The 19277-nt window shown below is 37.5% G+C and overlaps 1 protein-coding gene across 7 annotated transcripts in view; it reads left to right on the top strand.

The window, feature by feature from the left end:
• BRDT (bromodomain testis associated) overlaps window positions 1-12159 on the top strand; it is a 64062-nt gene extending 51903 nt beyond the window's left edge. For all 7 annotated transcript variants that reach the window (XM_054531251.2, XM_054531246.2, XM_024249840.3 and 4 more), the window contains 3 exons: window positions 1979-2184; window positions 2581-2761; window positions 11938-12159. In XM_054531251.2, coding sequence (XP_054387226.1) covers window positions 1979-2184; window positions 2581-2761; window positions 11938-12006 — 456 coding nt within the window. In that variant the 3' untranslated portion in view covers window positions 12007-12159. The remainder of the gene's footprint in view (window positions 1-1978; window positions 2185-2580; window positions 2762-11937) is intronic.
• Window positions 12160-19277: the final 7118 nt, after the last annotated feature.

Below are 19277 nucleotides of genomic sequence, written 5' to 3'. Positions count from 1 at the left end.
TGATCTCGGCTCACTGCAACCTCTGCCTCCCAGATTCAAGCGATTCTCATGCCTCAGCCTCCCAAGTAGCTGGGATTACAGGTGTGTACCACCATGCCCAGCTAATTTTTTGTATTTTTATTGGAGGAGACAGTGTTTCGCCACATTGGCCAGGTTGGTCTCGAACTCCTGATCTTAGGTGATCCACCCACCTGGCCTCTCAAAGTGTTGGGATTACAGGCATGAGCTACCACGCTTGGCCCTCTTGTTTGTGTTTAATTGAAAGTTCTATAATGTTGATATTTGCCAGTGATCTCAATTTTAAAGCATGTCATAAAACCATCTTTTAGAATCTATTCTAGGGATATCTAAGAAATCCAAGGGATTTCCTAATGGAGTCTTAATGTCTACTTAATCTTCAAATTATATACTGATATCATTCTTTCAACAAATAGATTATTGGGATACATTAAGATACATAAGGTACTGTTCAAGGTGTTTTCAGAAACTATGAAAGGAATATTTTTATATATTCTCTCTCTATCCCCCTCCCTCCCTCTGTTCCATTACCCTCTACTTCTTACCTTTTCCTTACAAGTACTTTGGAGGACAAATCTAAAGGTGAGAAGGTGGAAGGTGAGATGCTTTAGTTGAGTGAGTCATAGAACTAGTAATTAGCCCATTCCATAGGTAGAGACAAAAACATGTTTTATTGACAACTTACAGGAAAGCACAACTGGCTAATCATTGGTGATTGGTAAAGGACGTTGCGTTGGGGGCAGGGAGGGATGTTTTGACTCCTTTTATTACTTCAAGATAGAAATAAAAGGCCTATAAATATATCTAGTCATACATTTTCTTTTGCTTTATATGGGGCCCTAGACAAGTTTTCTCCTCATATTTCATGGAAATATATCAAAAGTGCAATCAAGCATAATTATTAAGGAGATAAGTATTTTTAGAAATTCAGCAGAGGATGTTTTAGTATTGCACAGCCCTCTTTCCTTATTATAGATGGACAGGTTTAACTGTAGAAAGGGCCATCTATACTTTTGCTTATCTAATATGGTAGCCTCTGGTCACATGTGGCTAATTGAGCCTTTGGCATGTAGCTAAAGGAACTAAGTTTTAAAATTTGTCTTTTAATTAAAATTTAAAATGGATACAATTCAGTTTCAGAAGACTTAGATGTGTTTGGAACAGTTTTACTATACATAACTAGTTTTTCAACTGTGATATGAAATCTAATTATAGGTCAATTATTTCTAGTAGGAATTTAGCATTTGAAATTGAAATGTCCTACAAATGTAAATAATTGGTATGACTTAGTATGAAAAAATACCTTATGTCTTTTATATTGATTACCTGTTGAAATAATGCTTTGGGTATGTTTGGTTAAATAAATATATTAAATTTACTTAAATTTTTAAAACGTGGCTATTAGAAAACATTAAATTACGTGTATTTCTGGTGGGCAGCACTAATCTCAACCATGGTGTATCTTGTTTAAGAAGAGCAGTCACATCACTTAAGTTTTTTCTTCTTAACCACCAAAAGGAAAAATATATCCATGTCAGAGGACTCTCAACAAACTCCATGGCATTTTTAGGGTACGATCTTACTTTGCCTCTTATTAATCCTTTGAGCATTTGCTTTATTTTCCCTATAGGATAATAAGTATCTTGATTACACTGAGGGATTTATTTATTTTATGCTTTCTGCAAATTATGCAGTTAATATATATGTCTTAAAATAATTGGCAAGTGTGCTACTTTAATGTGGTCTCAGATTAATAATTGAGTTTAGATGATCTATTATGTTTTTGTATTTTTTTTCTGACTTTAGTAACCTTTGACTTTAGTAACCTTTTACTTTAGTAAAAGTACATGAAGGCCTTTAGAATCTTAATTAGATCTATTGCTGTATCAAAAAATGTTTTCTTCCTTCCAAAATTTGGTTAACATCTGTAGACATAGACTGAACCAAATATTTGTTTTAGGATATAAAGATTAAGAATGCAGATTCATGGAAAAGTTTAGGCAAACCAGTGAAACCATCAGGTGTAATGAAATCCTCAGATGAGCTCTTCAACCAATTTAGAAAAGCAGCCATAGAAAAGGAAGTAAAAGCTCGGACACAGGAACTCATACGGAAGCATTTGGAACAAAATACAAAGGAACTAAAAGCATCTCAAGAAAATCAGAGGTCTGTAATTTACTGGATTAAAGGAGGGTTTGGGAGATATAGAATGTATTTTAAATACATTAAATTTCTTATTTGTTAAGTGACTGTGATTCAGCTATTTAGTAGAACACAGAGCAAATTGTAATTGCAAAAAGTACATTTGAATTGATACTTTTTCTAAGTGGTGATGTGTTAGAAGATAGTGGTTCATCTTGGTCACAGTTTTCTAAAACCATTCATTTGTTAATATAGATTAACCTATGTATAATTTGATGCACCAAAAATAAAGCTTAAAATAATGTTATAGCATGAACATGGTTGTCTAATATATGGCTTTATATTTGTCATTTAATAACATTTTTGTAATACTTTTAAGGAACTTGAAACCTACTTTGAGCTATACTTTTTTTCTTTAAGGGATCTTGGGAATGGATTGACTATAGAATCTTTTTCAAATAAAATACAAAACAAGTGCTCTGGAGAACAGCAGAAAGAACATCAGCAGTCATCGGAAGCTCAAGATAAATCCAAACTCTGGCTTCTCAAAGACCGTAATTTAGCAAGGGAGAAAGAACAAGAGAGGAGGAGGAGAGAAGCAGTAAGTGAATTTTAGTTTACTAAATCTAATTTAACAAGGGAAAGATTTAATAGAGCACTGTCTTTTTTATGTTCAAGGATGCATTCGGAGTAATTTTTCAGTGACAGTGGACTTACCACTTTAGTGAGGATCAGGTTCTAAAATTAAAGCTTAAAATAAAAAAATTCATAGCCAAAAGAGGCAATGCAATAATAGAGTATTGATCCTGGAAGTATTAGACTACCTGAGTTAAAATGATGATTTTGGAGGCGGGAGGATCTTTTGAGGCCAGGAGTTAGAGGCTGCAGGGAGCTATGATCACGCCACTACACTCCAGGGTGGGTGACAGAGCAACATGGTGCTCTCAAACAAACAAACAAAAAAAGATGGTCTGCCTATTTACTAGACTCTTAGACCTTGGCGATTATCTAACTCCCTAAAGTGGGAATAATAATACATATTGTGAGGGTGAAATGAATGAGCATGTATTAAGCACATAGGAAAATGCCTAGCACTAGGTGAAGTGATTTATCACTTACTATTGTTACTGTTTAAAAATCTGTAAACCACCTATGAATTGTGGCCAGAAGATGTGCCATCTGTTCCTGGTCGGCGTTTCTTCGGTTGACTGCTAGATTAAGAAGCTGACTTTCACTTAGGAGTCCTAATATGCAGAAAGTAATATTTTAAAAGCTACAGTTGATTCCTTCTTTTATTCATGGATTATTTCAGAAGTGTTTAGTTTCCAGATATTTGGGAATTTTCTGATTCTAGTGATTTCTGTTAGTGATTTCTAATTTAATTCCATTGTGGTTGTACACATATCTGATTGAATTGTTTGAAATTTATTGAGACTTATTTTATGGCCTGGCTTATGGTCTACTTTGGTAAATATTCTGTGTGCACATGAAGAATGTGTATTTTATTGCTGTTGGATAGGGTGTTAATCAGGCCAAGTTGGTTTGTCTTCTTTTTCATTATGAAATGATCTTTACTTCTGGTAATAATTAGTCTGAAAATTACACTGAAATTTAAAATAGGCACTTCACCTTTTGATGACTAGCGTTGGCATAGTAAAATTCTTTCCATCGTTTTACTTTTAACCTATCTTGTGTTTTTTTTTTTAATTATTTAAAGTGAGTTTCTTGTAGGCAACATGTAATGGGAGCTTGCTTTTGTTTGTTTGTTTGTTTTTATTGAGATGAAGTTTCGCTTTTGTTGCCCAAGCTGGAGTGCAGTGGTGTGATCTCGGCTCGCTGCAACCTCCACCTCCTGGGTTCAAGCAATTCTTCTGCCTCAGCGTCCCCAGTAGCTGGGATTACAGGTGCATGCCATCATGCCTGGCTAATGTTTTGTATTTTTAATAGAAATGGGGTTTCACCATGTTAGGCAGGCTGGTCTCAAACTCCTGACCTCAGGCGATCGCCTGCCTTGGCCTCCCAAAGTGCTGGGATTACAGATGTGAGCCACCATGCCCAGCCTGTTTTTTATTTTTATTTTTATTTATTTTTTTTTTTTGAGACAAAATTTCGCTCGTCGCCCAGGCTGGAGTGCAGTAGCGCAATCTTGGTTCACTGCGACCTCTGCCTCCTGGGTTCAAGCGATTCTCATGCCTCAGCCTCCCGAGTAGCTGGGATTACAGGCCCGTGCCACCACACCCAGCTAATTTTTTGTATTTTTAGTAGAGACAGAGTTTCGCCATGTTGCCAAGGCTGGTCTCAAACTCCTGAGCTCAGGCAATCCACCCACCTTGGCCTCCCAAAGTGTTAGGATTACAGGCATTAACCAAAGATCTCTGCCTTTTAATCACATGTTTAGACTAGTTACATTCAGTATAATAATTGACATTGTTAAGTTTGAGTTCATCATCTTGATAATTGTTTTCTGTTCCTGTCTTTCTTCTGTCTTTTTTTTTCTGCCCGTTTTTGTATTAAGCTTTTTTGTTGTTAACTTTTGTTTTAGGTTCTGGGGTACATGTGAAGGTTTGTTACATAGGTAAACTGGTGTAACAGGGGTTCGTTGTACAGATTATTTCTTCACCCAGGTATTAAGCCCAGTACCCAATAGTTACCTTTTCTGCTCCTCTCCATCCTCCCAACCTCCACCCTCAAGTAGATCCCAGTGTCTGCTGTTTCCTTCTTTGTGTTCCTAAGTTCATATCATTCAGCTCCCACTTATAGGTGAGAACATGCAGTATTTGATTTTCTGTTCCTGCATTAGTTTGCTGAGGATAATAGCCTCCAGCTCCATCCATGTTCCTGCAAAAGACATGATCTTGTTCTTTATGTCTACAGAGTATTTTTTTAGTCCACTTCATCTCCTCCATTGACATAGTCAGTAACTCTTTGTTTTCCTATTTTAGTGGTTGCTTATGGTTTACAATATACAGCTTTAACTTAATCGCAGTCTGCTTTCAATTTACGTTATACCACCTCATGTTTAGTGTAAGAGCTTTACAATAGTTACTTCCATTCCTCCCCGTCAGCCTTATGCTATTTCTTAAATACTGATAATATCTCTTAAATTGTTTTAAATAAGGAAAGAATCTTATATTTATATATGCAGTTACCACTTCCTGTGCTTTTCATTCCTTTATTTTATTTATTTATTTATTTATTTATTCATTCATTCATTCATTCATTCATTCATTTATTTTTGAGATGGAGTTTTGCTCTTGTCGCCCAGCCTGGAATGCAATGGTGCAATCTCGGCTCACTGCAACCTCCACCTCTCTGGTTCAAGCGATTCTCCTGCCTCAGCCTCCCAAGTAGCTGGGATTCCAGGCACCCACCACCATGCCTGGCAAATTTTTGTATTTTTAGTAGAGCCAAGGTTTCGCCATGTTGGCCAGGCTAGTCTCAAACTCCTGACCTCAGGTGATCCATGCACCTCAGCCTCCCAAAGTGCTGGGGTTATAGGCATGAGCCACCGTGCGCGGCCCATTCCTTTGTTTAGATTCAGATATCCAAATAGTATAATTTTCCTTTTGCATAAAGGACTTCCTTTGAACATTTCTTATAGTGTGGGTCTGCTGGCAATAGTTCTTTCCACTTTTGTGCATCTGAAAATGCCTTTATTTGGCCTTTTTTTTTTTCCATTCATAGACTTTTATTTTTTAGAGCAGTCTTACATTCGTAGCAAAACCGAGCTGAAAATACAGAGTTCTTACTTGCCATACCCCTCTATATATACGCCCTCCCCCACCATCAATGTCAACACATCATTGTCAGCCTTAGTATAATCAAGTAAAGTCTATAGTTTACATTAGGATTCATTCTTCATGTTGTACTTTTTATGGACTTTGACAAATGTATAATGATATGCATCAGCCATTATAGTTCCTTACAGAATAGTTTTCCTGCCCTGAAAGTTTCCTGTGGCCCACCTATTCATCCCTCCTCACAACCCTGGCAACCACTGATCTTTTTACTGTCTCCACAGGTTTATCTGGTCCAGAATGTCATATAGTTGGGATCATGCCCTATGCAGTCTTTTCAGATTGTTGTCTTTCACTTAGCAATGTGCGTTTAAGGTTCCTCTCTATCTTTCAATGGCTTGATAGCTGAATTTTAAAAAATTAATTATCTTAATTGACAAATTATATATATTTATGGTATACAATTATGTTTTGAAATATGTGTACATTGTGGAATGGCTACATCAAACTAACATGTATCACCTCACCTTTTGTGGTGAGAACACTTGAAATCTATTCTTTAGTAATTTTTTAGTATATAATACATTGTTTTAACTATAGTCTCCATGTTGTATATTAAATCTCTTGGAATTCCTACTGTCTAACTGAAAGTTTGTATTCCTTGAATAATATTTCCTATCTCTACCCCCAGCCTCTCCCCATATCCTGATAAACTACCATTTCATTCTCTGCTTCTATGGGTTCAACTTTTTAAGACCCCACAGATAAGTGAGATCATGCGGTATTTGTCTTTCTGTGCCTGGCTTATTTCACTTAATATAATGTCCTCTGGGTTCATCTATGTTGTTGAAAATGATGGAGTTTTCTTTTTAAACACTGAATAGTATTCCATTATGTATATATAACATTTCTTCTATTCAGCCATTGATGGACATTTAGGTTGATTTCATGTCTTGGCTATCACAATAGGTCATTTCTTTTTAGCACATTATATGAATATACCACAGTTTAGTTATTACTTACCTATTGAAGGACATCTTGGTTACCTCCAACTTATGGCAATTAAGAATAAAGCTGCCATAAACATTTGTTTGCAGGTTTTTCAACTTGCCACTTTTTTTTTTTTTTTTTTTTTTTGACACAGTCTCACTCTGTTGCCCAGGCTGGAGTGCAGCAGCATGATCTTGGCTCACTGCAGGCTTGACCTCCCAGGCTCAAGCAATCCTCCTACCCCAACCCCCCAGTAGCTGGGACCACAGGCATGCACCACCACACCCAGCTAATTTTTTTATTTTTTATTTTATTTACTTATTTTTTTTATAGAGACAAAGTCTCACTGTGTGGCCCAGGGTAGTCTCGAACTACTGAGCTCAAGCAGTCTGCCTGCCTCTGCCTCCCAGAGTGCTAGAATTACAGTGTGAGCCACTGCGCCTGGCCCTGCCTTCAATTTTGAAAGATACTTTTGCTGAATTTAGAACTCTAGAGCTTTAATGTTTTTTCTTTTAGCACTTTAAAGGTACTTGTTCACTGTCTCATTGATTCCATTGTTTCCACTGAGAAATCCAGTACTATTATCTTTGGTCTTCTGTATATAGTATGTTTTTCCTCTACTTGCCTTTAACATTTGTATTGATCACTGGGTTTCAGCAATTGTTTTCTTCATGTTTCTTGTGATTTGTTGAGCTTATTCGAGATGTGTGTTTTCATCAAGCTTGGAAAAATTTTGGCCATTATTTATTCAAATAATATCCCCCCTCACTCCCTTGTGAGGACTCCAATTATTTATGTATTAGACCATTTAAAGTTGCCTCATAGCTCACTAATGCTCTTTTAATTTTTTTTTTTTTTTTTTTTTTTTTTTTTGAGACTGAATCTCACTCTGTTGCTCAGGCTGCAGTGCAGTGGCGTGATCTCGGCTCACTGCAACCTCTGTCTCCTCCCAGGTTCAAGTGATTCTCATGATGCAGCCTCTTGAGTAGCTGGGACTGCAGGCACATGCCACCATGCCCAGCTGATTTTGTTTTTGTTTTTATTTTTTTAGTAGAGACAGGGTTTCACCATGTTGGCCAGGGCTAGTCTCAAACTCCTGTCCTTAAGGGATCTGCCTGCCTCTGCCTCCCAAAGTGTTAGGATTACAGGCATGAGCCACCTGCACCTGGGCTGCTCTTTTAATTTTTTTAAAATTCTTTTTTCCCTTTGAATTTCATTTTGGATAAATTCACCAGTCTTTTCTTTAGTGTCTAATCTTCTGTTAACCCCCAGTGTATTAATTTTCATCCCAGACATTGTAGATGTGAGATTTGGGTTTATTAAAAATGTGTGTGGTTTTTTATTTATCTCTATTAAACTTCTGAAAAAATGGAATACAGTTAAAATAACTGTTTTAATGTGCTTCTCTGCTAATTCTAATATGTATGTCAGTTCTGGGTCAGTTTCAATTGATTGGTTAGTCTCTTTGTGAATAGTGTTTTTCTGCTTCTTTGCATAACTAATAATCATAAATACCAGGTGTCGTGAATGTTACCTTATTGGGTGCTAGATTTTTTTTTTCCCAGCAATCTCAGTCACATAGAACTAGATATTTTTGTAATCCTAGGAAAAACGTATAAATTCATAGGACATATAAGAACATTAGTTTGAGAAGAGAAGAGCCATTGGCTTTAGCTATAGTATTGGTTAAAGTACAAATTAATTTTCTAGGGAATAACAAAAGTTTTGTCAGCCACATATTTTATAACACTAAGGTAGAAACAAATTGCATTTAATAGTGCTGCACATTTAACATATGGTGAAGTTTACTTTAGAGCAGTGTGATCTTAATGGAACCTTCTACAATGATAGAAATATGCTTTATCCAACATACTATCAAATAGCCACATAGGACTGTTGAGCACGGGAAATGTAGCTAATGCAACTAAGGAACTGAATTTTAAACTTTAATTTTAATGAACTCAATTTTAAATAGAAACTTTTTGTTATTGTCTTTTTGGAGGTTTTTAGGAACTCATTGGTAAATTTAGTTAGTAGTTGACCTAAAGTCTTTCTTTTTTTTTTATTTTTTGAGACGGAGTCTCGCTCTGTCGCCCAGGCTGGAGTGCAGTGGCGCGATCTCGGCTCACTGCAAACTCCGCCTCCTGGGTTGATGCCATTCTCCTGCCTCAGCCTCCCGAGTAGCTGGGACTACAGGTGCCCGCTACCACGCCCGGCTAATTTTTTGTATTTTTAGTAGAGACAAGGTTTCACCATGTTAGCCAGGATAGTCTCGATCTCCTGACCTCATGATCTGTCCATCTTGGGCTCCCAAAGTGGTGGGATTACAGGTGTGAGCCACCACGCCCATCCGACCTAAAGTCTTTCTGTAGTGATGTAAAAATGTTTCCTGTTGGCACTCACACGGGCCTGACTTAAGTCACCCCCAAGTGATTTCACTGCACCCTAGTTGCGGCCCAACAACACAACTAGGTAACCTGATACATTTCCCAATATCCTAAGCACTATTCTGGAACATGACTAGACTGGGAACCCACTGAAAGTTGACTAATGATGTTACGTCTAGCAGCTTGATAACTAACAACCTGACCTTGGATCTATTTGCTATCATTTTTGACAGCCCAGCCTCTTGCTGCCAGTCGAAAGAGCCATACTCTATAAAGCAATAGTAACTTGACACTTAGCAGAGTTCCCAAAAGTTCACCTCATGCCAGTTACCTTGACCAAACTTTTGATCTTAAATTTGAATAGTTGAAGAGTGTATTTAGGACCACACAGTAAGGAATAGCCAGCTTATGGTGTCAGCTATGGAGAGCATTAGTATTAAAAATCATGGTATTGGCCGGGTACAGTGGCTCACGCCTATAATCTTAACACTTTGGGAGGCCAAGGCAGGCAGATCACTGGAAGTTAGGAGTTCAAGACCAGCCTGGCCAACATGGTGAAACCCCATCTCTACTAAAAACACAAAAATTAGCCAGCCATGGTGGCGCACCTGTAATCTCAGCTACTTAGGAGGCTGAGGCAGAAGAATCGTTTGAATCAGGAGGTAGAGGTTACAGTGAGCTGAGATCACGCCACTGCACTCCAGCCTGGGCAACAAGAGCAAAACTCCATCTGAAAAAAAAAAAAAAAAAAAGATATATATATATATATATCATGGTATCTAAGGTTAATTGGTACAGAGAATACCAGTTCTCTATCGATAATTGTTCCACATGCACAGATTTTAGTCAAGATGTAAGAGAATCTAAAATAAGCCAATACACACAACCTTTAAATAAAAACAGGTTTCATTACATATTCTACAAATTTTGCAGTATGTCTGGATACTTATAGCAGTATCACATGATATTTAAACTGGGACAACGTATCCAATGCTATATTGGAGGCTTAGAATAGAACTTAAAGGAACAATCTGTGCTAGACATTTGGCATCCTAGAAACTGGGTGTTAAGAATGTAGTCTGGGGCCGGGTGTGGTGGCTCATGCCTGTAATCCCAACACTTTGGGAGGCCAAGGCATGTGGATCACTTGAGGTCAGGAGTTCAAGACCAGCCTGGCCAACATAGTGAAACCCCGTCTCTACTAAAACTACAAGATTAGTTGGGCTTGGTGGTACGCACCTGTAGCCCTAGCAACTTGGGAGGCTAAGACATGAGAATCACCTGAACCTGCAAGGCAGAGGTTGCAGTGAGCTGAGGTCATGCCACTGCACTCCAGCCTGGGCGACAGATTGAGACTCTGTCACAAGAAAAAAAAAGATTGTAGTTTATGCCAGTTGCAGCAGCTTGCACCTTGTAATCCCAGCACTTTGGGAGGCTGAGGCAGGTGGATCACTTGAGGTCAGGAGTTCGACACCAGCCTGGCCAATGTGGCAAAATCCTGTCTCTACTAAAAATGCAAAAATTACCTGGGCGTGGTGGTGCACATCTGTAATCCCAGCTCCTCGGGAGGCTGAGGAAAGAGAATCACTTGAACCCAGGAGGCGGAGGTTGCAGTGAGCTGAGATCATGCCACTGCACTCCAGCCTGGTTGACAAAACGACACAATGTTTCAAAAAAAAAAAAAAAGATAAAGATAAAAAAAAGTAGTCTAGATTAAGATTTAAGAAGTATTCTTTTGTCTCTAAGGCAGATTTAAAGAAATTTGTATGGTTTGTAAGAGTCAGACATACCTTTCAAATACTTTCAGTAGGTAAATCACAATTCCAAATATTTTCCCACATAGCTAATGAGAATGCTAATTCCCATTCAAGAAGCCAACCAACTGATTGCAAATTGGTGCTTTTACCTATCACTCTGGCCTGTTGCTGTTTATTGATTTATTTTTTAAAAATAATTTTGTGAACTTTAATATTTGGTGTCATCTCGGATGCTAAAGAATATCTATCTATAAGGGCAGTTAGAAAAGGCTTCAGAATATAGTTGACATTTGTTTCCTTTGTCTTAATTAGCTTTTTCTCTACTTTGGCTTAGTTTTTAAACAGCTTTTTAGTGATTAATATGGCATTTTGCTGAATGTTACATGTAATCTGATTCTTCATAAATGCCTATACATAGAATAGACTAGGTTACACAGTAAGTGGCAGAATCAAGGAAAGCCCATAGTTTTAGCATTACATATTATAGTTATCTCACATAATGAAGATATTGGTTCATTCAGAAAGTAATTTTGTGTGTCTGGCATTATATTGGGTTTAGAAGTAAGACAATCTGCTCTCAGCGTTCATGTTCTTATTCATACCCACTCTGTCAACATTGAACTTTCTCTTTTACTTGTAGGGAGGGGTCAAACTTATTCTTAGTGTTCTTGTAGGTTTTGTTTTTTATTTATTACATGAACAATATATTAACAAATCAGGTAGTATTTGAACAGAAATAATTATGTACACATTTATTGTTCAACCTGAGAAAATAAAAATTAAAAAATTATTGAATAGTTTTCTTTTGTATGATCTGTTCCCAAATGTTGCATAATCATTATTGTATAGTTGTAGTAAAGACATACATTTTTAAAGTAATATTAAAATTTTCTGCTTTTTCTACAGATGGCGGGTACCATTGATATGACCCTTCAAAGTGACATTATGACAATGTTTGAAAACAGCTTTGATTAAAACTCAGTTTTAAAATTAACCATCAACTTAAAATGAATGGTAAAAGATCAAAATGCATATGGTAAAATGATTGCTTTCAGGTAACAAGATAACAAGATACCAATCTTATATTGTATTTTGACTGCTCTAAAATGATTAAACAGTTTTCACTTACATTTTTAATAGCTATATGCTTATTTTTTAAACGACATAATTCAAAGGAAATTTAATAATTTTGGATCCCTAAAAATTGGACAAATTCCCAGATATTCATTCATTCTATAAATAATTGTCTATATATTATAGGCCCTGTACTAAGCAATGAAAATCCAAGAGATAGTTCCTGCTTGTTTAAAAATGAAGAGTATGAGTTTTCTAATTCAATAAGTGAAAAATAATGAAGAATATATGAAAGTGTATAAAAAACATAGTTCCTGTTGAGTTTTTAACTTTTAAAACAAATATTTGTCTGCCTTCAAAAATATTTAGATTCTAACAAATAATACTTGGTTTCACTAAATGTCAGATTTCATAAGATTCTCAGCTGGTTCTATATTAAAAATTTATATTGAAATTTAGTTTTAAAGAAATATTGGCTGGAACTGCCAGTTGTGGTGGCTCACACCTATAATCCCAGCACTTTGGGAGACCAAGGTGGGCAGATTTCTTGAGCTCAGGAGTTTGGGCCTGGGAAACATGGTGAAACCTTGTCTCTACAAAAAATACAAAAAATCAGCTGGGTGTGGTGGTGCGCACCTGTGGTCCCAGCTGCTTGGGAAGCTGAGGTGGGAAGATCACTTGAGCCCAAGAGGCAGAGGCTGCAGTGAGCTGAAATCGCACCACTGCACTTCAGCCTGGGTGATAGAGTGAGACCCCTGCCTCTAAAAACAAACAAACAAACAAACAAAAAAATTAGGCATGGTGGCACATGCCAATAGTCCCAGCTATATGGAGGGCTGAAGCAGGAGGATCATTTGAGCCCACGAGGTCAAGGCTTCAGTGAGCTGTGTTTGTGCCACTTCACTCCAGCCTAAGCAACAGAGTGAGACCCTGTCTCAAAAAAAGAAAAAAAAAAAAAAAAACAAGAAAATATTGCCGATGGTTTGAAAAATGTTGAATTTGAGTCAAAATAACTAAAATATTTATTTGTAATATTTAATAGTGAATATTATGTATGTAAGTTTCTATATAAACTTATGAGACATTTCTTAATATGCATATGTGATAGCAATGAATGTTTAAAATATTTTAACTACAATAAGACTTATTTAAATATTCTGTAAAATATTTCTCTTTTGTTATTTTCAAGTTGCAATTATGTGTAAATCATGTGTATCAGCTTAATGTATTTCAAAATTTTGAACTCTGGAAGTGTAACATGATTCAGGCAGTGTTCTGATACCATCTAAAGTAAAAATTCAAAGTGTATGTTTATTATAGAGGAAGAGAAAAAGTTATCTTGACTTCACTTATTTTTATAATTAATATGATAAATTTTTGACATATCTTTAAATTATCAGGCATTTAAAAAACATGATTAAGTAGTAACTAAATGGTGATGTGACCTTCATGACACAGCCAGAATTAAAGTGACAGGGTGGCTCACGCCTGTAATCCCAGCACTTTGGGAGGCTGAGACAGGCAGATTGCTTGAGCTCAGGAGTTCAAGACCAGCCTGGGCAACATGTTGAGACTCTGTCTCTAGAAAAACAATACAAAAATTAGTGGGGCATGGTGGCACGCACCTGTAGTCCCAGCTACTGGCAGTTGGTGGGTGGAGGGGGCTGGGTCTCTTGAGCCTGGGAGGTCAAGACTGCAGTGAGCCAAGATCATGCCATTGCACTCCAGCCTGGGCAATGGGAGTGAGACCCTGTCTAAATAAATAAATAAATAAATAAATAAAGTGATAATGTATTCTTATCCAACTATACCTATTTTAATTAAGAAATCAGTTTGTGCTAAACAGTACAGATTGTCCTATGATTATATATATATAAAATTTTATTTATATAATATAAAAGATTATAGAGAGCTATGTTTGGTTATTCCGTTTAACTGACTTGGCACTTAACCTCTTAGGCTATAAGGGGCCTGGCACATTGCAGATACTCAACAAACTTTTAGTGGGTTAAAGTCAGTTTGGCAAATAAAAGTCAATACTATTGGTTTATAACCAATGCTTCCTATATTATACATTATTTTTAGTAAAAGATTGGCTTCTCTTAACATCATGCATATAACTGTCTTCAACTAAAGCCTGATTTTGTGAAGCCTCTGTTTCTGGCCCCATCTCACACCTGCTCCAACTCCTGGAACCTTTTTTTATTGTGTTTTCTAGAATCCATGATAAGTCATCAATGATGTTCTCTACATAGTCAATCTTTTTGCTTTTTTTCTTTCTTTTGTTCTGAGTTGTTCTGAATGTGTAGTCCCTGGACCACACAGCAATGCTTGGGAAATTTTTAGAAATGCAGATTCTCAGACTTAAGACTTACTAAATCAGAAACTCCGGGTGTGGGGTCCAGCAATCTATAGTTGAACTAACCCTCTAGGTCATTCTCGTAACACTGAAGTTTGAGATCCCCCTGCTCTCACAGAACTCTGTGCTGTCTCCTGCAGCCTCTCCTTTGGTGCTTGTTTTCTTGTGGTTTTTATCTTTGTAGTGCTGCTTATAGACCATTCTCTTTCTCACCTCCCTCCTCCCTAAAAACTTCTGTCTTAAAATTTTTCATGATCATCAGACTATACCACCCATTGTCATTTACCATTCCTGGTTCACTCTTTCTTGTTCTCAGAGATTTTAGTCTCTACCTCACCATTACTCTCCAAATGATACTTCTCAGTCCTTTGACCTCTCTGCTGATGATCTTGAGTAGCAAGATCAGCCTCAGCCACTCACTCCTTTGTCATTACCGATAACAAAAACCCTTAGTCTCAGTTTCAAGCATTCTATTCTCTCACTACTTTCTCCTATCTTTTTTCTAGCATACTCCTTATAGGCTCTTGACGCCAACAATCCTCAGACCTCATGAAGACCTACAATCCATTAATCCTAGTGTTTTTGCAGCACCTCTCCTTTCATGCCCTCACTTCTGTGCTTATCCTAAGTTTTTAGTACATTATTTATCTTTTTATTTATTTGAGACAGCATCTCACTCTTGCATAGGCTGGAGTGCAATGGCACGATCTCGGCTCACTGCAACCTCCGCCTCCTGGGCTCAAGCAATCCTCTTGCATCAGCCTCCTGAGTAGTAGCTGGGATTACAGGCACATGCCACCACGCCCAGCTAATTCTTTTGTATTTTTAGTAGAAACGGGGTTTCACCATGTTGGCCAGGTTTGTCTCGAACTTCTGACCTCAAGTGATTTGCCCTCTTTAGCCTCCCAAAGTGCTGGGATTACAGGCATGAGCCACTGCACCTAGCCTGTAGTACGTTATTAATAATCACTCCTTTGCATGCCCTGTCAACTCCATTGCTCCTTTCTTTGTTGTATTCCCTTGGCAAAGCTCAAATCCTTATTAAATATGAATGCCTACTTTGCACTCAGGAAGCTGAGTGTGGTTAGAGAAAGATATGTGACCATGATAACCAATCTCACTTTAAATTTGTGAGCATAAATTCAAATTAACTTTAATGCTGCCCAGAAGTCTTACTGTTTCCGTGGTTCATTTATTCTCCCTAGGGAGTCAACTATTTTATATCTCCACTGTACTCAGACCACTAATCAACACTACCCCACCATCAGTCTATGCTACCTATTTCTTGCTTCTCTTGGACTGAGAACAGAAGCAATCTGAGGAGACCTTCCATAGACTTCCAAAACCACATCTACAAGCATCACTATTCAGATGCTCTGCTATCACCTCTGTTACAAAGGATGAATTGTCTGTGCTCTCATTCAAGGGGAATCTCTAATTTTTTGCCTTCCTAAGGTCATTCTACCAATTTTGGTTTCTACCATCAGTGTTTCCTCCTATAAATAATTAGCTTATACACTGGTTTTTCTGTAAGTACAATTCAATTAGAAGAAAACCTGGGTTTTCTTCTCTAAGTTGGCTCCTCACATCCTTGGCCCATTCTTTTTTTCTTTATAGTAATTTAATTTTTTTTTTTTTTTTTTTTTTTTTTTGAGGTGGAGTCTTACTCTGTCACCCAGGCTGGAGTGCAGTGGCACGATCTTGGCTCACTGCAAGCTCTGCCCCCTGGGTTCACACCATTCTCCTGCCTCAGCCTCCCCAGTAGCTGGGACTACAGGCGCCAGCCACCACGCCTGGCTAATTTCTTTTTGTGTTTTTAGTAGAGACGGGGTTTCACCATGTTAGCCAGGATCATCTCAATCTCCTGACATCGTGATCCGCCCACCTCGGCCTCCCAAAGTGCTGGGATTACAGGTGTGAGCCACCACGCCTGACCTCTTTATAGTATTTTTTTTTAAATTACTAAAATGAAACGCTTTAAAGTGTGAAATTCAGTGGTTTTTAGTATAGTTACTCTATATGGGAATTCCTGTTTCTTTATCATTCTTTGTATATTCTGGATATTAATACTCTATGTAGAAATACTATCTATATATATCATTCATTAATTTATTAATTTGTACACAATTAAGTAGCAGCCAACAGTCAAAACCAGTTTGCCAGTCCAAAAATTGTTATAAGTCATTTATACATGAATACTATATCCAATTATGAATTTTATAATTTTTAAATTATAAAGCTTTTAGATATGATTTAAAGATAAAATTTAGAGGTATTAAAGTTTCTGTCCACTTCAGATACTGAGAGGTGAAATCTTTTTTCTTTTTTTTGAGACAGAGTCTTGCTCTGTCGCCAGGCTGGAGTACAGTGGTGTAATCTCGGCTCACTGCAACTTCCACCTCCCAGGTTCAAGCGATTCTCCTGCCTCAGCCTCCCAAGTAGCTGGGATTACAGGCGCACGCCACTACGCCCAGCTAATTTTTGTATTTTTAGTAGAGACAGGGTTTCACCATGTTGGCCAGGATGGTTTCGATCTCTTGACCTCATGATCTACCCGCCTCAGTCTCCCAAAGGAGAAGTGAAATCTTATATATTATTCTGTCTTATTTATGCCCATTCAAATATGAACATATAGAAGGTTTGAGGGACTTGTTTTTACAAAATTATGATCATCTATATATGTTACTTGGCAACTGATTTAATGCATCTTGAGCATTAAGTCATTAGAAGGATATACACTAATTCATTTTTAAAGGCTGTACAGCATTCATTAGTATAGCTATATTATAATTTAAATAAGTCCTTGTTCATTCAGTTGATTACAGCGTTTTCCCACCATGAGCAATCACATAATTTATGTAATTATACTTCTGTTTCCAAAGAGTGGAGCTCCTAAAATAGGGTCACTGGGTCAGAAGGTATAGTCAAAGGGAGTAGTTTTAATATTAATAGATTTTGAATCCAATAAGTGTTAGAGCAATTCACACCCTTATAAATTTGAAAATACCACTTTCCCATTATCTTCACCAGCATTGGATATTATTGTCTTTTTTTTGTTTGTTTTTATGTTTTTGTCTTTTTTGAGACAGGGTCTTGCTCTGTTGCTCAGGCTTCAGTGCAGTCACACGATCATAGCTCACTACCACCTCAAACTCCTGGGCTCAAGTGATCCTCCTACCTCAGGCTCCTGAGTAGCTGGGACTATAGGTGTGTGCCACTGCACCAAGCTAATTGTTTGTTTGTTTGTTTTTTGTAGAGATGGAGTCTCACTATGTTGGCCAGGCTGGTCTCAAACTCCTGGCCTCAAGTGATCCCCCTGCCTTGGCCTCCCAGAGTGTTGGGATTACAGGTGTAAGCCATTATGCCTGTATTTTTTTGGTTACTCTGAATGAACAGGTTTCTTTAATTTGCATTTCGCAGACTACAGGTGGAGTTGATCGTCTTATGTTTGTTTGCCATGTGACTTGCCTACTCATGCTTTTGGGATATCTTTTTCTTATCAATTTGTACTCTGGTTTTTAATCTATTGTTTGTCCCTCAAAGCTTGTCTTTTTTTTTTTCATTAAAATTTTAAATTTTGTATAGTCAAACTTTTCCTTTCTTGTGTCTGATATATTATGCCTTGCTTAGGAATGTATTCTCACATCAAGATGCTAAATAAAATATTCTTATATCTTTTGCACTTAAAATCCAGCTATAATTAATTTTTACACTAAAAGTCCAGATGTATTACAGATATTTTTACATATGGTATGAGGTAGAGAGCCAGCTTTCTTTTTTCCCCAAATGAATTGTCAGTTATGCTACCTCTGAATTGCTTAACTATGGCCGTTTACTACTGAACCTCTGAATTGCTTCACTGTCACTTTATGAGAAATTTATAATCACTCTAAGTTGCAAAAATTGAGTGAACTAAAATTAGAATTTTGATTGAGATTAGTTAGAATTAAACTTAGAAACCTATCAACTTTATTTCCAGTTTTACAAATATATCCTGCATGGATATATTTTTCTGAGGCACAGCCCGTCTCAGAAGAGGTGAGGGGGTTCCCAGGTTTTTCACCCTCAAATTAGCTGGGAGCAGAGCAGTCAGCAGCTGGGATGGTGGGATTTGCCTTAGGTCAGATGCTTGGAGCCATGTTAACATGCTAATTGTGCCGTGGGCTAATGGTGAGGTGGGAAAGTTGAATGAAGGTCTTCAGGAAGCTAAAGATCCCCAACTGGCTATTGGCAGAAGCAGGATCAAGATGAAATTAGCTCATGATCAAGGGTGAATTACATTAAAAAGCAAGCTACAATAAGTAGAAGCAGAAATAATGAACAATAAATATAGACCCACTAACTTGCACCCCATTCTCCCTAGGACTTCAGTAGAACAGCTGTTTGTAAAATCTTTAAGACTTTTGGCCGGGTACATTGTCTCACTCCTGTTACCCCAGCACTTTGGGAGGCCAAGGCAGGCAGATCACTTGAGATCAGGAGTTTGAGACCAGCCTGGCCAGCAGGGTGAAACTTCTTCTCTACTAAAAATACAAAAATTAGCCGGATGTGGTGGCACCCGCCTGTAATCCCAGCTACTCAGGAGGCTGAGGCAGGAGAATCACTTGAACCCAGGAGATGGAGGTTACGGTGAGCCAAGATTGTGCCACTGCACTGCAGCCTGGGTGACAGAGCAAGACTCCATTAAAAAAAAAAAAAAAAAAAAAAAAAGACTTTTGGGAGGGGGAGAATAGGCAGATTAAAAAAAATGAAACTTCTAGGTAAGAAAATGTTGACATAGACTCAGTTTTTAAAAATCTCAATGGATAGGTTA

This window comes from Pongo abelii, chromosome 1, assembly GCF_028885655.2.
Source record: "Pongo abelii isolate AG06213 chromosome 1, NHGRI_mPonAbe1-v2.0_pri, whole genome shotgun sequence".
In the NCBI taxonomy this organism is placed as follows: Eukaryota; Metazoa; Chordata; class Mammalia; order Primates; family Hominidae; genus Pongo; species Pongo abelii.
Note: the sequence above shows the minus strand (reverse complement) of the source record. Positions and strands in the feature narration are given on the sequence as shown.